A 17,212-nucleotide genomic window follows, 5' to 3' on the forward strand; every position below is an offset into this window, starting at 1 on the left:
AATTCTCAGAGGTTCAGAAAACAGGGTCTGAGGAAAAATACAAACCCAGGATTGAGTAAGATAAAGACTCAGCAGAGGCAAGGAGAAATATATAAATGCCTGGTGCACAGGGGTAAAGAACAATTTCTTCTTACTGTCCACAGTGGATAGCAAAGGTAATGAGTTTAAACTCTTGTTTTTTGTCTTACACAGTAAGAAATATTTCTGTTAAGATACTAGGAAAAGAGAGCTTTCAACCTCCAAGGGCAAGGAGACACTGGATTAGATCCACAGGGAGGCATTGCAGTCTCCATCAGTGGAAATCTCTAAGAATATGCTAGACAAGCACTTGTCAGGAATGACACATGTATAAGTCATTTTGCCCTACAACTGACAAACAAATTACATGACCCCTGGAAGTCCCCCCGGTCTCATTTTGTTATTATTTCTGGGATAATATTTAAAAGATACATTTTAAAGCTCCTTAAGGAGCAATTACTGCTACCTGCTTCAGAGTATATATACATGCTGCTACCATCATCCTTTTTTCCTTTCAGTCTTAACATAGTGTGATACTCAATACAGAAGAAGTGGGGAGTCCAAGTGTCTGGAAAAACTCAAAAGCCTCCCAGAAAATATCTCCAAGTTTTGATCTGTTGTACTTTCAAATATTTAAAAGATGTTACAAAAGGGGTCTTAATTAAATCATATACAAAATCCTATAGAATCTCTAAAAAAGCAACTGCAAAGAATATTCCACTACTATGAGCAATGACGGCATCTGGCATTCACATAGGACCTCTCAGCAAGGATTACAACTGACACTTTAAGAAGAGTAAATATATTTTCCAAATGGGGGAATTTGGGCATACTGGTTATTAGGAAATTCTCAAATCCTACAAACTACTTAACAGTGACATTAATAAAAATAATGCAATTATGCTTTAGATTTCTCGGAAGGCCTGTAGTGGTCTTCCATGCAAGGCTATAACATTACCCACAAAATGTAAAAATGAAAGAAATTGCAGCAGATTTGTCAATTCTGCGAGCAACCCTTCAGCCACTGCCTCCCACAAACATTCCTGCAATTGCCTTTGACTTTTCAGCAGACAATACTAACTGAATGAGACAAGGATTACTTTGCACTCAGCACAAGATAACCTTTTCCAAGACGTATTTCCAACATACTGTATTTCAGAACAGCAGAGGTTCCATTACAAACAAATGAATACCCTGTTATAAAGGACAAGTGTATGAGAAAAGTGCTCATTTTCATGAATGCACCACAATAAACTGTGCTCACCATCTGTTACACCCACTAAATATAAATGCAAAAAGAATGCAAACCCCAGGTGTAACACAAGTAGTATGATGTATCTAATTTTAATGCCTGTATTTATACTCATTTCTTTAATCAATACAGAATACACAGCTCCATCTTCTAAGTGACTCCAAACTGCAGTAAAGCTTTCCCCAGCTGATGCTTCACATCCTATGAAAAGACGTACATAAACTAAAACAAGATATATAACTGCAAAGCCAGTAACATCTTTCGGTGACCAATATTTTAATACTGTGAAAAGCCCAAGACAGTACCAAGAATGTCAAATTTAATTCTGTCTGCCTGGGTCACACATTTCTGACTTATTTGACCTTCTACCACTTACAGGCTACTACAAAGGTTTTATTAACTTGTGGAAGAAATATGTATATTATTCCTAGGATCATAGGCCAGGAGCTCACTGTAGGTGCTCAGCATAACCATACTTTAAAAAGCACAAAATCTGTTCAGAAGTACAAAAAATTCTGTCTCCTGCACCCTTCTAATGGCTAATCTAGGACCTTCACTGCAGGTCTCAAGATTGCAGTGAGATTTAGGGAAGTACTTGTGAGTAGCATGGAAAGCAGTTGTTCTGTGGAACATGACAAGAGTATGCCACTACTGCATAGGTAATCATAACTACGGGATGAGTTTGTGACAAAACATATGCCAATGTTTTTTATATTGTTTTCCACAGAGAAAAACATTTAGAATCCTTACATAGCTGCTATCAGAGTTTGGAGGAATCACTGCCCTGATTAGAAATAGAATCTGGAAGATGAGAAAGAAACTCAAGCTTACAGCCTTGTAAAAGAAGAGACTACTCCACCATAAAGAATTAACTATGAGAAGGGTGGGGACACCATGGTTCTACATCAAAGTATAAAAATCAAAATAGGAAAATGATAGGAATCACTTAGTTGGCACAATCAGTTAACTGAATGGGGAAAAAGTCGTCATATTCTATGGGAGCTCAAAATGTCTACCAAGCACAAAATGCAGTGAATGTTAGGCAGATCAGTAGAGTTTTAGGCATCGAATAACACTGGCAACTGAATTGTGCACTGTATAAGACACTGAACCTATTCTCAAAGAAGTTCAACAACTGTTCAATTAGTATCCCAAGAAATATTATGTTGTAAGAGAAACATTTCAGCAGGTATAAGAACAGAAAACCTTAAACTGTATGCAAAGTCCCCCCCATTCCAAGTGGTGTCCCAAAAGGCCAGAGGATTTTTTCTGAAATCCACAAAAAATTCTAATGAATTCACTCTACATTTGTAATCAGCAGCCAACAGTTGATGAAATACTTGGGGATTGGGAGGACTAGATATATCAAATTATGTATCTCAGTGTATTGGAAAATTATAGGAAGCTGTCTAAAATTTAACGTATCTTTGCATAGCAAAAGTTGAGATACTGAAGGATTATTTTCAGTTTTGAATAATGCCATTTGATCAACACAGAGAACTAACCATCTATCTGAGACTGATGAATAATCTGCAGAAAGATTATATATTAAACCAAAGTACACTTTCATGGGAGGCTTTGATACAATAAGGCTTGCAGGAAGCAGTTCACCAAGAACAGTTAATAACATATTTAACAGCCAACCTATGATATTTAGGAAGTATTTTCAAGCTATTTTACAGAATCGTTATATATATAAATAGGACTAAGCTGGATCATTAATAAAAAAGAACAATCTTGCCACCACAAAGACAGACTAAGTATTTTTAGGATGATCCAGCCACTACAAAAAGCTCGTTTGCTAACTTTTCCAACATGGCGACATTGCAAAATACTTCTCTAAATGATTCAGCAGACTGCTGGATGTAAAAAGTCCTTTGTAAAGATAAAGAAACAGTTATGTAATTATTCTACTTTATTTCAGCCAAGACGTCTTAGTGAACACTACATTTCCTGCTCCTTAGGGAACATTTCCAATTATATTTCACACAGAGCAGGAAAATCTGCCTATCACATGAAGCTACTGAGAATTTACTCTCAGCATTTCTTCAGAGAAAATTCTTTATTAATTACAGATCATCATCCATGAATCTTGCGAAAAACCACAGAAAATAAAACCAGAAACTGTATCTACCACCCTCAAGAGATGTAGCTTCAAAATAATTAAGGATGCAACTGAAGAAACAAATCAACCAAAGAAAGAAAATCAACCAAAAGTGATAAGCCAAATCTCTATATAAAGAGGGTTAACTTCTAACAGGGTAGGTATGTAAGCAAGTATGTTATTGTCTTCAGGAATAAATGCATATTAAGACTTAAAGCAAGTTTACCAGGAAGAAGGAACATTTGCTACACTCTACTTCTATCCCCCCAAAAATCATAATGCAGCAATCAGAAGCTAATTGCTAAAAGACCTCTCTGAGTACAGTCGTTTAGGTTCTGTCAAACTTTTAAAAGCCACTACAGAAAAGCATTCTGGGGGAAAATAAATTGCCCATGGATTTTCCAGGTAGCCAGAAAGATACCTTCTTGAGAAAGAGTCATCTTCTGAGCTTGAAAAGGGACAGATAAATCAGAAAAAAAACTTTTAAAGAGAATGCAGAGTTTATAAAAATATCAATATTACAGTAACAAGTAAGATATTTATTTTACTCCTACTCACCTAAACCAGATTTTTTTAACCTCTTTAAGTGCTGGCTTGTTTGTTTTCCAGTTGGAGACTTTTGCCCATGTTTCATCTCTTTATCAGAACCATCTGCTTCACCATTTTTAGATTCAGATCCTTAGGAAAAAATAAAAACCCCAAAACATGATACTGATGCACTTGTACCATCAATCCCCCCAGTTCCACCTACACTGTACACAAAACGAAAACAGGGTTAAAATTTTTGACATCTACTTGCTGAAAGGCAATACACCTTTCTGGTCACAATACAATCTCTCATCATCAGAGGAAATGGAAGTAAAAGCTCAATAAATCAATTAAGTGCTGAAAACTAAAGTCTACTGAACACTGCAGTCAATAAAAATGTTCACTGATCTAATAAAAATAATGTTTTCCTATAATGCCCAAGAGATATCTTTAAAAATAATTTAACCTCAATTTATGGGGCAGTAAAGCAACCTAAGAAAAAAAAAAGAGAATTTCTTTGCAAAGTAACATTTATAGAAGAGAGAGGCCTGGAAACACAATTGTCAATTTGTCTTAAATACAGACATAGTAATTGCTTAAAATGAAGCAACTTAACCAGCAAAACTAAAGGTCAAGGTTACGCTGCAGTGATAAGCACTAGAAGAAAAACTAACAAAAGGATCAGAGTATTGCAATGCAGAACTGAGACACAAATTCACATTCACAGCGAAGCTTGCTTTCCCCCTGCCCCCCTTTTATGGCACTGAATACCAGCATGTGGTCCTCCATTAGAGTTCCAGAGACAAAAAAAAATGTTACTTTGCATTCCTTTAAAGCTGCTGCTGTTACCTATTGCCACTTTACTGTGTGCCTTCAGTTCTTTATTAAAGAAAAATCTCCATCCTCGAGACACCAGATTTGATACGGAAAGAAACACATTAAACAAAGCCACCAAGTGGAAATATTCTTTTCAGCAGGTCCAAATTCTGTGTGCTACACAGCTGATTCAGAGGAAGGCTCTGTGACTAGAGCTGATCTTGCAAACGGTCCTTTAGCTATTTACCTGAAGGTGAATCCGACTGCTCATCAGACACCTTTAATGGTGTCAAAACAACACGAGGAACAGTCTTGTTTACCATCATTGAGACTCCATTTCTTCTTTTCTGCTGTTGTCTTAAAGCCTACAAAAATGATAACAAAACATAAAAATGTAACAAAAAATAATGCTTATAAGTGAATTACATGAGACATTTCTTTACCATTAAACTGAATCTCTTAAAATAAGCATCGTTTACACAGCTACTGACTTGCCAGAGTTCACACTTGTCCCCTTTATGTCATTTTCCTTTAAAATATAAAATCAGGCTTTTTGGTTATAAAGAGAAAGAAGATGCATCTTAGATAATTTTCCAATACAGTTTTGACAACAAAGAAGCACGTAACTGTTTGCTCTACCTTAACAGCACAACATGATAACCCATGGAATGTGAAACTAAGAGTTCCAGGTGAAAAAAATGCAAAAGAAATGCTTCAAAACCAGAATAAAAATATATATATGTCTGCACATCTCTCGCAGGTGCATCCTCTCCAGTATACTGCTCAGTCAATCAAGTTAACACAGAATGTCATCAGTATGTACAGCATGTAAGGACTACAGTATTGATGCACTCACTCAGCCGTGAGTAGTGCTGCACAAAATCACTGAACATGGCAGGAATCATTTATTTTTGTGAAGGGAATCAGTCCTAATCTTGGAAACCTTGCAGCACTTGGCTTCTGTCTGCTTGACTTTGGGCATTAACCTTCAGAACACGAACATGATGATGTTCTGGTAAATCTTGGGAAAAATGATACAAGAATAAATCTGTACAAATGGGAGTGCTTTGTGTTTCGTAAATGGATTGAATACAGGGTTGATAATGTAATACAAAATATTTAAAGATTAGAAATAGCAGATACCTGTCAGCCTGGTTTATAGGAAAAATGATATCTGATTCAAAAGATCTTAAAACATACAAATATGAATACTTGCCAATTAATATATTTGCAAGCATTAAAATTCTGGAATTCATCAGAATGGGCTGGGCTTAGTACAGATCTCTCCAATCCTCCTGTCTATTTTTCTCCGATCTTACTGTGCACTCTCTTTTTATAACTGTGATTTGTGTTACGATCTTGGAGAGGATTTATTAAAGCAATACTGTATCAACAAGGAACACATTTGATATGAATTATCCCTGTAGGTTTATGAGTATGAACGATTGATGCCTTATAAGGTTTAAGTCTGTAACTTCAATTAATCTGTAATATCTTTCCAAAATGTTCACATAGCTAAAGAAAAAAAAAACCCTCTGAAAAAAAAGAAATCAATATCACTCTATGCCTCTAAATAACACACTACACAACATAAAATACACCAAGCCACACAAAAGCTATTTCATCGATTAACCCCTTTTATAGTACACTTCTTAAAAGACACATAAGCACTCTGCAATAAAAAGCAAATTAGAACACTTGAAATCAAACAAAGAGAGAAGCTGTTCAGATCTGCACTGAACCAAAGAGGCGAGCATAAAGCCACGAAGAACAGCCTATACTTCAGACATTTTTGAGACAGAAAATTCATACTGGTATTGAGGAAGCACAGCCAGTCTTGTGGACAGAAAATTCCAAAATTTTAACATTTCTCAAAAATTCCCCAAAATTCCAAAAATTACCCTCAGTGCACCATCCTGCCAAGCTAAGTGTCAAACCAGGTGATCCTTATTTAATAGTAGTAACACTTAAACAGTAACAAAGAGTGCACTAAAAATGAACTGAAAAGACAGCCAATTTCTGTGCTAACAGCACACCAGTATAACCCCAACCCAAACTTTTTATTGTTGTGCCTCACAGCCTGATCTGCCTGATGAACAAAGAGAAGAAATATCCATCCTCAGTGTCATCTTCCCCAGACAAATGATTAAGAGCCAATACAAAGTCCAGTGTCCTCCTCCAGCCATTTCAAGACAATTTCCACCTCTACCAGGGACCAAGCCTTCTTGCCAGCACCCATAAGGAAATACCATGTTAATGATTTATACAGTCACTGTGACACTTGTAAAGCCTCACAGTTTATTTTCATTGCTTTAGACCCAAATCCCATGAATGAGAGTAAGCAGCAGTGTATCCCCCATCAGTGACAGGTAGTCAGCATTCATGCACCTCAGCGAGGGCAGCAGCACCCAATCTTTGTCAGGCGCACCACTTACCTTCTTTGGTATGACAGGAAGGCCCCTTATGGACCTTAAGCACACACTTATGCAACTGATCTGGCACTTCCAAGAAGCACAGGCCTCCCTGTGCTCACAGAGCACTAAGGCAAGACAGCACAGCTCATCCCTGCACTTCCCGGTCACTCAGTGCCACATGAGCAGGGAACTCAGTTGGGAGCAGGAACGCTGCTACCAGAACGATTTACTTTGAGGCACAGCCCACTTCTGAGCTACAGGCTAAGCACCTCAACATGTGAGGATTAAGCACAACCCTTAAAGACACCACTTCCCTTTGACACACATTTACTTTCCAGGGTTTCTCTTTTTCCCTAACATTCATTGTTTCTCTGCCAGTCCCACCCCACCACCTCCAGTTTCACAACCCGAGGAACGGATAACCATGCAGGGCCATAGTTATATCTGAAAATCAGTCTGCATGGGGTGACTCGAGCTGACAGTAAAGCTACACACATGTGGACATCCAAAAGATAGGTTGTGCAATGGAAAAAATATTAAAATATTATTGATGTGAAACATCAAAATCTAAGTCAAAGTTTTAACACAAAGTGCCAACAATTTACACTGTGTCCAGAGAATAGATGAATAATTTTCTGTATGCCTCTCTGTCTTCTCATTTGGTAAAGGGAAGATATGAGGCAGGGGAGGAGGCTTCGAAAGCATCATATAAATAATCCAACATTTCTTTTGCAGGATAGAGAGATGGCTGAGATTTTGTTTAGTCGTCCTGTTTAGTGGGACATATTATTCCCAACTAATCACACCAATTTTGTGTTAAATTCTCATTTGAATTTAAAGCTGCAGGGCCTGAAATTTTGGATAGACAAGTCTTTGCAAGACAATACTAGCAGCAACCCAGCAGAGGGAGAAATGGCTGACTGACACAGTTATTAGTAAAGCCAAACACCACAAGGAGTTAAGTATAAACCAAGGACACTCTGCAGTCTCTGCTGAGGATGAATATATAACTTCTCTACACTTAGCCTGGGGGATATTAATTTTAGGATACAAGACTACTGTATGATAAGACAAGAATCTTCTATCCCAAGATTAATTCTACTTAGCTGGGAAGTCAATGGGATTACTCAAAGTGAAACATACACCAAACGCTTCGCTATATTGAGCCTTTAGTGCACCAAGCTAATTTAGTGCTTTTCTAGTCACCCTGATCAAATAAATCTCTACTTTGGGCTCTTCTGGTGAAGGGAATAAACACAAAGTAGATGAGTCAAATTTGTAACTAGCATTGAAGAAAATGAGAAATTTTATACCTTATTCCAAAGAAAAATGGTTTCAGATCTCACCGTAGATACAGAAACAGTAACTAACACAAACTACACTGGCATCTTTTACTGACACAACCCTTTGCATCTCATCCATATTTAGAGATATATAACCTCCTAGCTGGGGTGCCTACAAATCTGCAAGAAAGAGACGATGATTCTAGCAAATGATAAGGCATCATTTTTACTATGGAAAGTAAGAGAGAAACACATATAGTACGTGTGATAGCTTACATAAAGTATATTTTTCTTTAAGGAGAAACATTTCAAATGTATTCAATCACTTTGTGATTCAGTTAAAAAAGCTGCAAGATGTAAATTCCTAGGACTGATCACTGTTGAAGTATTCTGTAAAACATTACTATCATCCTATCTGTACAGCACATAAATAAAAGAGAAAGAAAATGAAAGTTCATGTGGTATACAAGTTAAACATTAAAAGCTCTCTTAAAATCACCACCAAAATGTAGTACTTACAACCAGCCTTTCACAAGCAGATTTGCAAAGGACATCTGTGAATCTCTTGCACATAATGAGTATGGAGAATTCCCAATATTCCCATTCATAAAAATGAACCCGTGGCCATCTGTTGAATAACACTGCCACGGTCAAGATACAGGGCTTGGCATAATTAATTTGTTTAATGAAATTATTTTTATTGCCAAAATCTTTAAGTAACCTATCAATCCATTTTCACCCAAAGAACTCAAAAAAACCATAAAAAGATGAGTATTAAGAAAACACATCTGACGATAGATGGCAAAAAGAAAACACCATGTAATTAACAGTGATCATCTAATTCCAAGCAGCTTTTAATGAAGAAATGACAAGAGAAAGTCTCATTCTCTTGTTCGGGGAGTTTTTGCCTCTGCTGAAGTGCAGCAGTGTGTTCAAGGTTTCATTAATACCATTATCTGTACTTAAGAATAATCATTTCATATTTAGTGGATCTTAGCATAGGCTAAGGCTTCTTCGCTCACGTGACAAAAATAGTTGACTCCCTTCAGTAAAAACTAATAAAGTCATCTTTGAAGTAGGAATGAAAGGAAATAATATAAACTAAAAGGTAACTGGAGAGAAGGGAAAAATACATCCTCAAAAGATCACCAGAAGCAAAATGTCAAGCTCTATACTCTGATTTTACTGCTGCTCAGGATATTGTTTTATTATTTTTATTTCCCACATCTTTTCAACTCGGAATGAAAAAATGCAGCATACAGATAAACCATTAATGCAGAAAACCACTCTCATTTGAGCTTAAATGCATGACATGCTGAGAATGTTAAAAATTAACTTATTAACAACAAAGATACGTAACACTTGGTTGCATTAAGCAACATCGTCCCAGATTCCTATTTGTTCCATAAATGTCAAGTCTACATTCTGAAACTCGTATCATGAAACATAACCTTTGAAATTTCACACATTATGGATGAGAGATGTAAAGCTATGGAATTCTTCTGCTCTGCCATGTGAAAAACATAAGCTATGATACACTGAGAAAAGTCTATTGCACAAAATAAACAACAACTCTGCATCATGGTCATGGATCCCAAATTGGCAAAGACGAAACAGATTCATAGTTTATCACTGATTCACTTAACACCACTATAAAATTCAATCTTTGTCCTCCCTCTCGCCCTCATTTTGTTAGTAAAAATAAAACAGCCTTTAATTCCCATGTCTCTATTAAATTAAAATTTCTCAGTGGCAACCTGTTTCATGGATACACAGAGCAGTTAAAATAAAACAGTAACAACCACAAATCATGAAGAGTAAACACGTTATTATCTGTACGATGCCCCTACTACTTATATTAAACATGCATTAGAAGTACTCAGTTATAAGCATGCAAACATAAAATTAAAACGATAATAAAGATATCTTGTGGAAACAGCTACAAAGTAAAAAGTGCCATTTGCAAAGCATAGAGCAAATTAATTTACTTCCAACCAGACTTGTAGACCAAACATAAAAGTATTGGTGCCAAGTGTACACAACTGATCATTTGGAGATGAAGAACAGTGGTAGAAAATCAAGCTGGAAGTTGGGGTTTATTTTCCAAGTCTGCTAGTAACTTCTCCAATAAGCATCTATTCTTGCCCCATGCCATCCTCCTGCCCTATGACACTTACATCTGTGCTTGTTTTGGAATTTCTTGTTGCGTGTTTGTTCTTTAAGTTCCAGTAGTGGTCAGGGTCTTTCTGTACAACTACAGTATACATTAACAACTGAATATTTTTATGTATATTAACCAACATTGGACTAAAGGGCTTGGTCATACACGGTGTAGAGACAGAGAGAATGGGTGTATTTATGTGCGTGTCTGTACACCTACAAGCCAGCATCATCGTCTATAGGAGCATAATAATGCATTCACATTTGATGCAGATTGTGACAGACTGCAAAGTAAAAATCATTTTTTTGCTTTCTCAACCACAGAAACAAGGAAAAAAAAGTGATGTGTTCAACATCCATTCTGCCTTGCATATGAATGGGAATGATGATGATGGCATACACATTGACTCGGTGACATGTTTTTCCAAAGAGAACAGTGTTTTTTTCTAGAATGTTTGTGTAGTATTAAACTAATAATATCTATCAGCTGAAAAGTGCTTTACAGGGAAATCTGTTTCTTGGCACAACAAAGCACATATAGGTAAGGAAACAGTTTGTAGAAAGCAGTTTAAAAATAAACTAAAATTAAGACAGCAATGTCAATACAAACTCTTAAACCAGCAATCAATGTTTTCCATTCAGGCAAATTTGCAAACACACTCTGCACAGGGTCCAAAGCATATAGCGGGGGCTTCAGGGCTAGACTACCATTCCCAGATAAGACACCCTGTCATATTACCTCTCAGATAAATAGGTGCACTGATTTGCATTGTACCCCTGCCAGACATCCTGTTTCAGCCTGCGTTCTGCCACGTGCCCGCACTCCCCAAGCATACAACATAGCCTTCTGGGGACCTACCCAACAGCTCCTGGAACAGCATTTGTACAAAACTGCTTGTCAACATTTTCTAGGAGGCTTCCTAGAGCTCTGAAGAGATGTGAGCTGTTCCAACTCCTGTCTTTCCCTGAAAAGGCCAAACATTTCTCGAATGCACTTCAAAATAATGATTCATTTTCACCTGGGTATAATTTCTTGTCATAAACTATTCAAATCAAAAGCTGTTCTTGTCATATGGCCCAGAAGAAAATACTCACTTTTACACCCACAGCCACTATATGGAAAAATCATGTCACATCATTAGAAAAGCTTGACTGCTATGCACAGACCAAACAAAATAGGACTCTATATTGATGATATTTGTCATTAATACAGTAGCAATGACCAATCCTTCTTAAATAGTTCCCCAGGTTACTTAAAGAAGAATACTATTAGAAGAGTTCAGTGCTTAGAACTAGGCCACTATCATCAGCTTGACTGTCTAAGACTTGGGACAAGCAGCTGCATCTACAAAACAGAACAAAGAGAGCACTTTCGACCTATACCTGGGAAGGATATTCCACCACGTAGCAGTAGTTCATGCCAGGACATATTTTAAGTCAGGGACGCTGTCCTGCAGTGAGGTAGAAGGGTAACTGCAGTTCAGCACGGTACTGTTCTGAAGTTGCTTTAAAATTATTCTTAGTTATTCCTCAGAGTAAAAAATTCTGGAAAACATATTTATTAAAACAGAAAACATGCAGGAGAGCTGCAAAAAGCATGCTATGTGGACAACCCCAGAGGAAAAACAAACAAGCGGGATGCCCCAGCAACTGGGAGCTAGTGATTACAAAGTGGTACAAAAGGAATACAGGGATTGTGTGGATTCCTGTCCCTTTCTTTCCATCACAGGTAAAGACTGAGGACCATGGGCATGACCCAGAAGAAAGTCCCATAACCACTGTCTTGCTTCTCACCAAAGCACTGTGATGAGCAGCTGGTACATGCTGCCCATGCATAGGGACCTTTAGAGGGACATACCGTGCAGCCTGCCTTCGGGCAATGCATGTACTCCCTGAAGAGCTCCTGCTGGAACTCTTGCTCTTCCAGCTTCTTTTTCCCATTATGCAGTCTCCCTGCCATAGTTTCTCTGTCCTCTTCCCTAGATTTGTCTTGGCAATCAGAAAATCAGTTTAGTTCATCATCTTCGAACTTCCATTTTGCTGAATGCGTTTTGTAAATTCCACTGTCCCTTCCCATGTCTCTCTAGAAGTCCAAAAGCAACATGTTTTCCTTGTTTTCCATTTGTTGACAGGAAAATTTGTCAAGAATCATCGCTTATGTTGCCAGACATCTGATCAAATGCTTCAGCTAGTGAGCCAGAATTGTCCAACTGTGGCCTTGGTAAATTGGTAGCATCTGAAATGAAACATAGGAAAATGGTTAACACAGACACTGAGAAACTGCAGAAAACTCTCTATACTGAGGAATCCAGTACAAAAGATACCTCTCAGTTCACAGTGGATTTTCAGAGCCTTTCAGGAAGGCACCCTGTGCTCAAATTCTAAGTGATCAGGACATAATCACAATGATCTCCTCTGTCACCTTTGCTTCTTTGGGGGCAAGGAAGGGAAAGGAGGGCAAGCAAATATATCAGGCTTATATCACAAAGTGTGAATGAGTAGTTGCTCAGATGAGTCAAAGGATAGACACCACAGACAGACTCATACAACATTATTTTCTATGGACAGCAAAATGCTTCAACTTGCATCTGGCTGAGGTCAATGAAAGAAGTCCCAAGAGAATGAGTGTGGAGGGAGCAAGACTGGTGAGTTTGCTCTTGTTCTTCTCTCAAAGCAAGATAAGCTGTGTGTCTGAGCTGAAGACAGGAAAGCAAATCCACACCAGCATCAAGGGAGATCAGGATTCTACCTTCAATGCCACCTAGGCACTTGGACACCTGTATCCTTAAAAAAACAGACAAAGAAATCTTGATAAACTAGTCCTGTGAATTTGGGTAAGTGAGGGCTAAATTACAGTATTCATCATTCTGCTCTGAAATTTAGTCTCATGTTGCTTCAGGTTGCAGGTTGGTTTCTAATAATAATTACAGTTGTGCTAGAAAAGTCAGCCTGAAATGTTATTTGGAGCTGTACAGGTCTAACGTCCTGTAAGTCAGAAGCAATGTGTGAGCCTAACAGTAACTTCCCCACAGCTCTTACTGCTTGGGGCCTGACAGCATCCACTGGCATACAAGGGGTATGGAGTTGCCACTTCTACTATAGGAACAAATCATAGGGATGGGTGCCTTTATTGTCCATAAAAAAACTGCATCTACCCACTTTATGAATAAAATAGTGGCACATATATGAACCCAGCCACCAAGCATGCAGACAAAGCCCAAAGTTAAGAAAAAAACAAACCAGCGGCAGTAACATACCTTGTGTAGATTCCCTTATTTCCTGAGTTTTCTCCTCCCAAACCCACTTGGCTGCTGTCTCTGGAGTTTCTGTCTCTACAAAGAGATCTGGATGCCCAGCACAGTCTCAGACATGTCCTGGTCTGTATTCAGATCCTGAGTCTGAATGGAGTATCCTTCTCTTCTCCCAACAGAAAACTTATGGGTACCCTTCTTGATGCTGATTCCAAAGTGCCAAAAGTGAGGCAGGATTTTCTTCCGTATCTAGGAGGTCTACTATCATCCCAGACATCACTTTAATGCATCTTCAAGTTCTTTATCCTCTCTTGGTACTGCCCCAGGAAACAACTGGTACACTGATGGACAAGGTGCTCTTATACTTGGCTATCAGAGTCCAACAGAACTAATACCACCTCAATGTCCTGGGTATTCACACATGCTCAGTGTTACCTACGTGAGGCCAGTTTGCAGGTATGATCGTTTCTTCTGAGAAATGTTCCAAGAACATCTTGATAGATACAGAAAAATCTGTACACAGTGAAGACTTCCAAAAAAAGTATCAATGGAACTGAAACTGAACCAGAGAGGAGCATGGTAGATACTATGCCATGACTTGATGTCCGTACTTCAGTTAGCCTTGTCCAGAGCAAGAAAAATTCACACAGTAGTGTGACCTTGTACCACTGCTAGCAGATGCAGATGTAGTTCAGTACTTTCCCAGGAAGAGGTCCTTACATGGGTCTGCATGCCAAAACTCTCGAGTGTGAAAATGAGGTAACTTAGTATGGAACTGATCAGTACTGATAGGAAATCCACATGTGACAGCATGCCATAAACCTTCTTTTCAAAGGCACTACAGCAGTAACAGTTGGGTACACATACCCAAGCACTTGCAACAGCAAAAGGAAAACAGAAATCCATAAAACCTGCCATCAGAAAGCCAAGCATAAAAGGCAGCTCGACACCATAGACTTTTTTGTCTAAACCCTCAATAAGGAAACTATTTGGTTGGACGTTACACTCAGATACCATACAAGAGAAAAACTGAAACTCCCTCAAAACTGAAAAAGAAGCATGAAACACACTCAGTGGTAAAACCCTCAAAACATTTCTCCCAGCAAGGACACTATGGAAGGGTGTGAAGCTAGAAAGTTTCCAGACTAAAATGGCAGTCCAACCTTTGAAAGGTGAGAAGATAAGATCTGAACCATGACACAGACCTTGTGAGAGTCCACTGCAACTGCAAACCTTCCTAGGTCCTGCAGAGTACCCTACATCCACTGCTACCTGAGACAAGTCGAGACCAAGAGCCATGGCTCAGAAAATGACTTTTCCTCCGAGAAGTACAGTGTTCTGACTAATTTGGTTCATGAGAACATCCTAAAAGCCAAGCTGTTACAAGGAAATGCAAGATTCCTTTCTGCAATCTAAACCCAGGAATATACCTCTAAAATTCATCAGATCATATGTAAATCCAGCATATAATACTAAAAAGAAAAAAAAAGAAATTATATATGACCAGAGTGATTAATAAGTAGATAAACAGTGGAGAAAATCTTCTAATTCTAGCTCAGATCTTCAAGCAATACTGCACATTATCAACATGCCCCTTACTTTCATTTTAATGGATTACAAAAGAAATAACACAAGAACAAGTTAATGTGAAAAATCCACTTTTAAAAATAAATTTTGTAGGACACTGTTTGAAAGACTATCTTGTAGGTTTTCATTCTGTGACGACTCTCTAGTAATAGAAAAAAACAATAGCTAGGGAAGATCCGATTATGATATATATACATAGTATATATGTTTATATCTTATAAGCACTTGATGATCGCTCATCTTGTTACTTTAGCATGAAACCAGTAAAACAGTATCAGTTGGAGGAGCGTTACATACTAACGTCTAAAGTTTCTTGTGTATTCAAAGGTACTACATGTTCTTTGTACAAATTATAGGTATTATGCATCCATAAAAGTAATAGAAAGATTGAAATGTGAAAAAAAATCCAACAGCAATTTTATAAATAAAATCACTGTTAGCATTTATTCACCTCTGCTACAATATCAAATTAAATCCCTGCAGACTGTATATGGCAATAGCCAACACCTGAAACTTCAGAGAAAACAGTACAAATGTCCATTTGTCTAATACTGTACATAGGGAAAACATTTTACTGATAGCTGAAATAATACTCTTATACTCTGAAGTACAGGATCTAATTACTATGAACTTAATTAAAACTGATTTCTTTGTATTGATTACTTAACTTTCTGATGCAGCTTTAACCCTTCTGCCTTAGGGAATGTTTTCAAAGATTTCCATCAATGTTACAACTTTTTGTATTAATTAAGCTATTTTGATTAGTTTGCCCTTTTAAAAATTATTCTCAATGCTACACACCTGCTAAATGACAATTGGTAGAGTTTAAACAGTTACACAAGTTTGAACATTTGTGGCTTTGCTCTTTTTTCCCCCTCCTTTCCCTTTGCCTGCTCCCTCTAACCCTAAGAAACATCATGTATCACCGAAGATCTGGATAGAGGACTTTCCAAAAAGTCTTTTTCACAACTACCCACAGAGTTAGTGAGCTGCTTTGTGCCCACTGCTCAGTATTCCTGACCAAACAGATGCAAGACCCCAGTCTAAACAATCCTTTCCAGTCCTCAAAGCCTGTAAGTACAAGATAACCTTATGTGAATTATAAAAGTCTATTAATTTTAGTGGGTTTAAACTCAGACCGCATGAAAAACTAAGCACAAATACTTAGGTGTTTTGAGAAGGAGATGTGGACAGGCTTTGCTTAACTTAAGCCTAAATCAACAACTCTTCAATAAACCACCCCATGAAATACTAGACCTCCATTTACTGTAACTAAGAGAGCAGTTATGAGAAAAAATTAAAACAACATCACCTCATTACGCTAACACTTCAGATAAGTTGTATTTCATTTCTTATAGTCATACAAGAATAAAACGATTCCTACATACTCAACATTAAGAGGAGATAATGACAGGTTTTTTTTAATTACAACTTTTTAGTTTGTCTTCTTCATTTACCCAGTAGTAAGCTGAGCTAATTTGGCACTGTTGGAAAACAATTCTCACATTCTTAAGCTTTCAGTTAATATCTGACTTTCAATATTCAGTTACTGTTGCCAAACGTTACTATTTATCATGCAACCTAAATCATCCAAATCATACGTTATTCAAAAAAACAAAAACTACCCTACTTTTATACACTCGTGCCAAATACAGTATAAAAGAAAAAAACATTTAACAGACCATAAAGAAAACCTGAACAGCAAGTACACCCAGATTCTTCCCTGTCTGCAGAACTTCTTTCAGTTTTTTTATTTTAAGTCTCACATAAAATGCCCAACACAAATGCTTACACAGGAA

At 37.6% G+C, this 17,212-nt stretch overlaps 1 protein-coding gene across 1 annotated transcript in view; it reads right to left on the reverse strand.

The window, feature by feature from the left end:
• LOC104536410 (putative Polycomb group protein ASXL3) overlaps nucleotides 1–17,212 on the reverse strand; it is a gene marked incomplete at its 5' end in the record, with an annotated part of 68,606 nt that overhangs the window by 40,929 nt on the left and 10,465 nt on the right. The window contains 2 exon segments of the mRNA XM_010179005.1: nucleotides 3,933–4,052; nucleotides 4,966–5,083. Of these exon segments, the coding sequence (XP_010177307.1) occupies nucleotides 3,933–4,052; nucleotides 4,966–5,083 (238 nt within the window).

Source organism: Mesitornis unicolor, unplaced genomic scaffold (assembly GCF_000695765.1).
Source record: "Mesitornis unicolor isolate BGI_N332 unplaced genomic scaffold, ASM69576v1 scaffold7672, whole genome shotgun sequence".
NCBI classification, from domain to species: Eukaryota; Metazoa; Chordata; class Aves; order Mesitornithiformes; family Mesitornithidae; genus Mesitornis; species Mesitornis unicolor.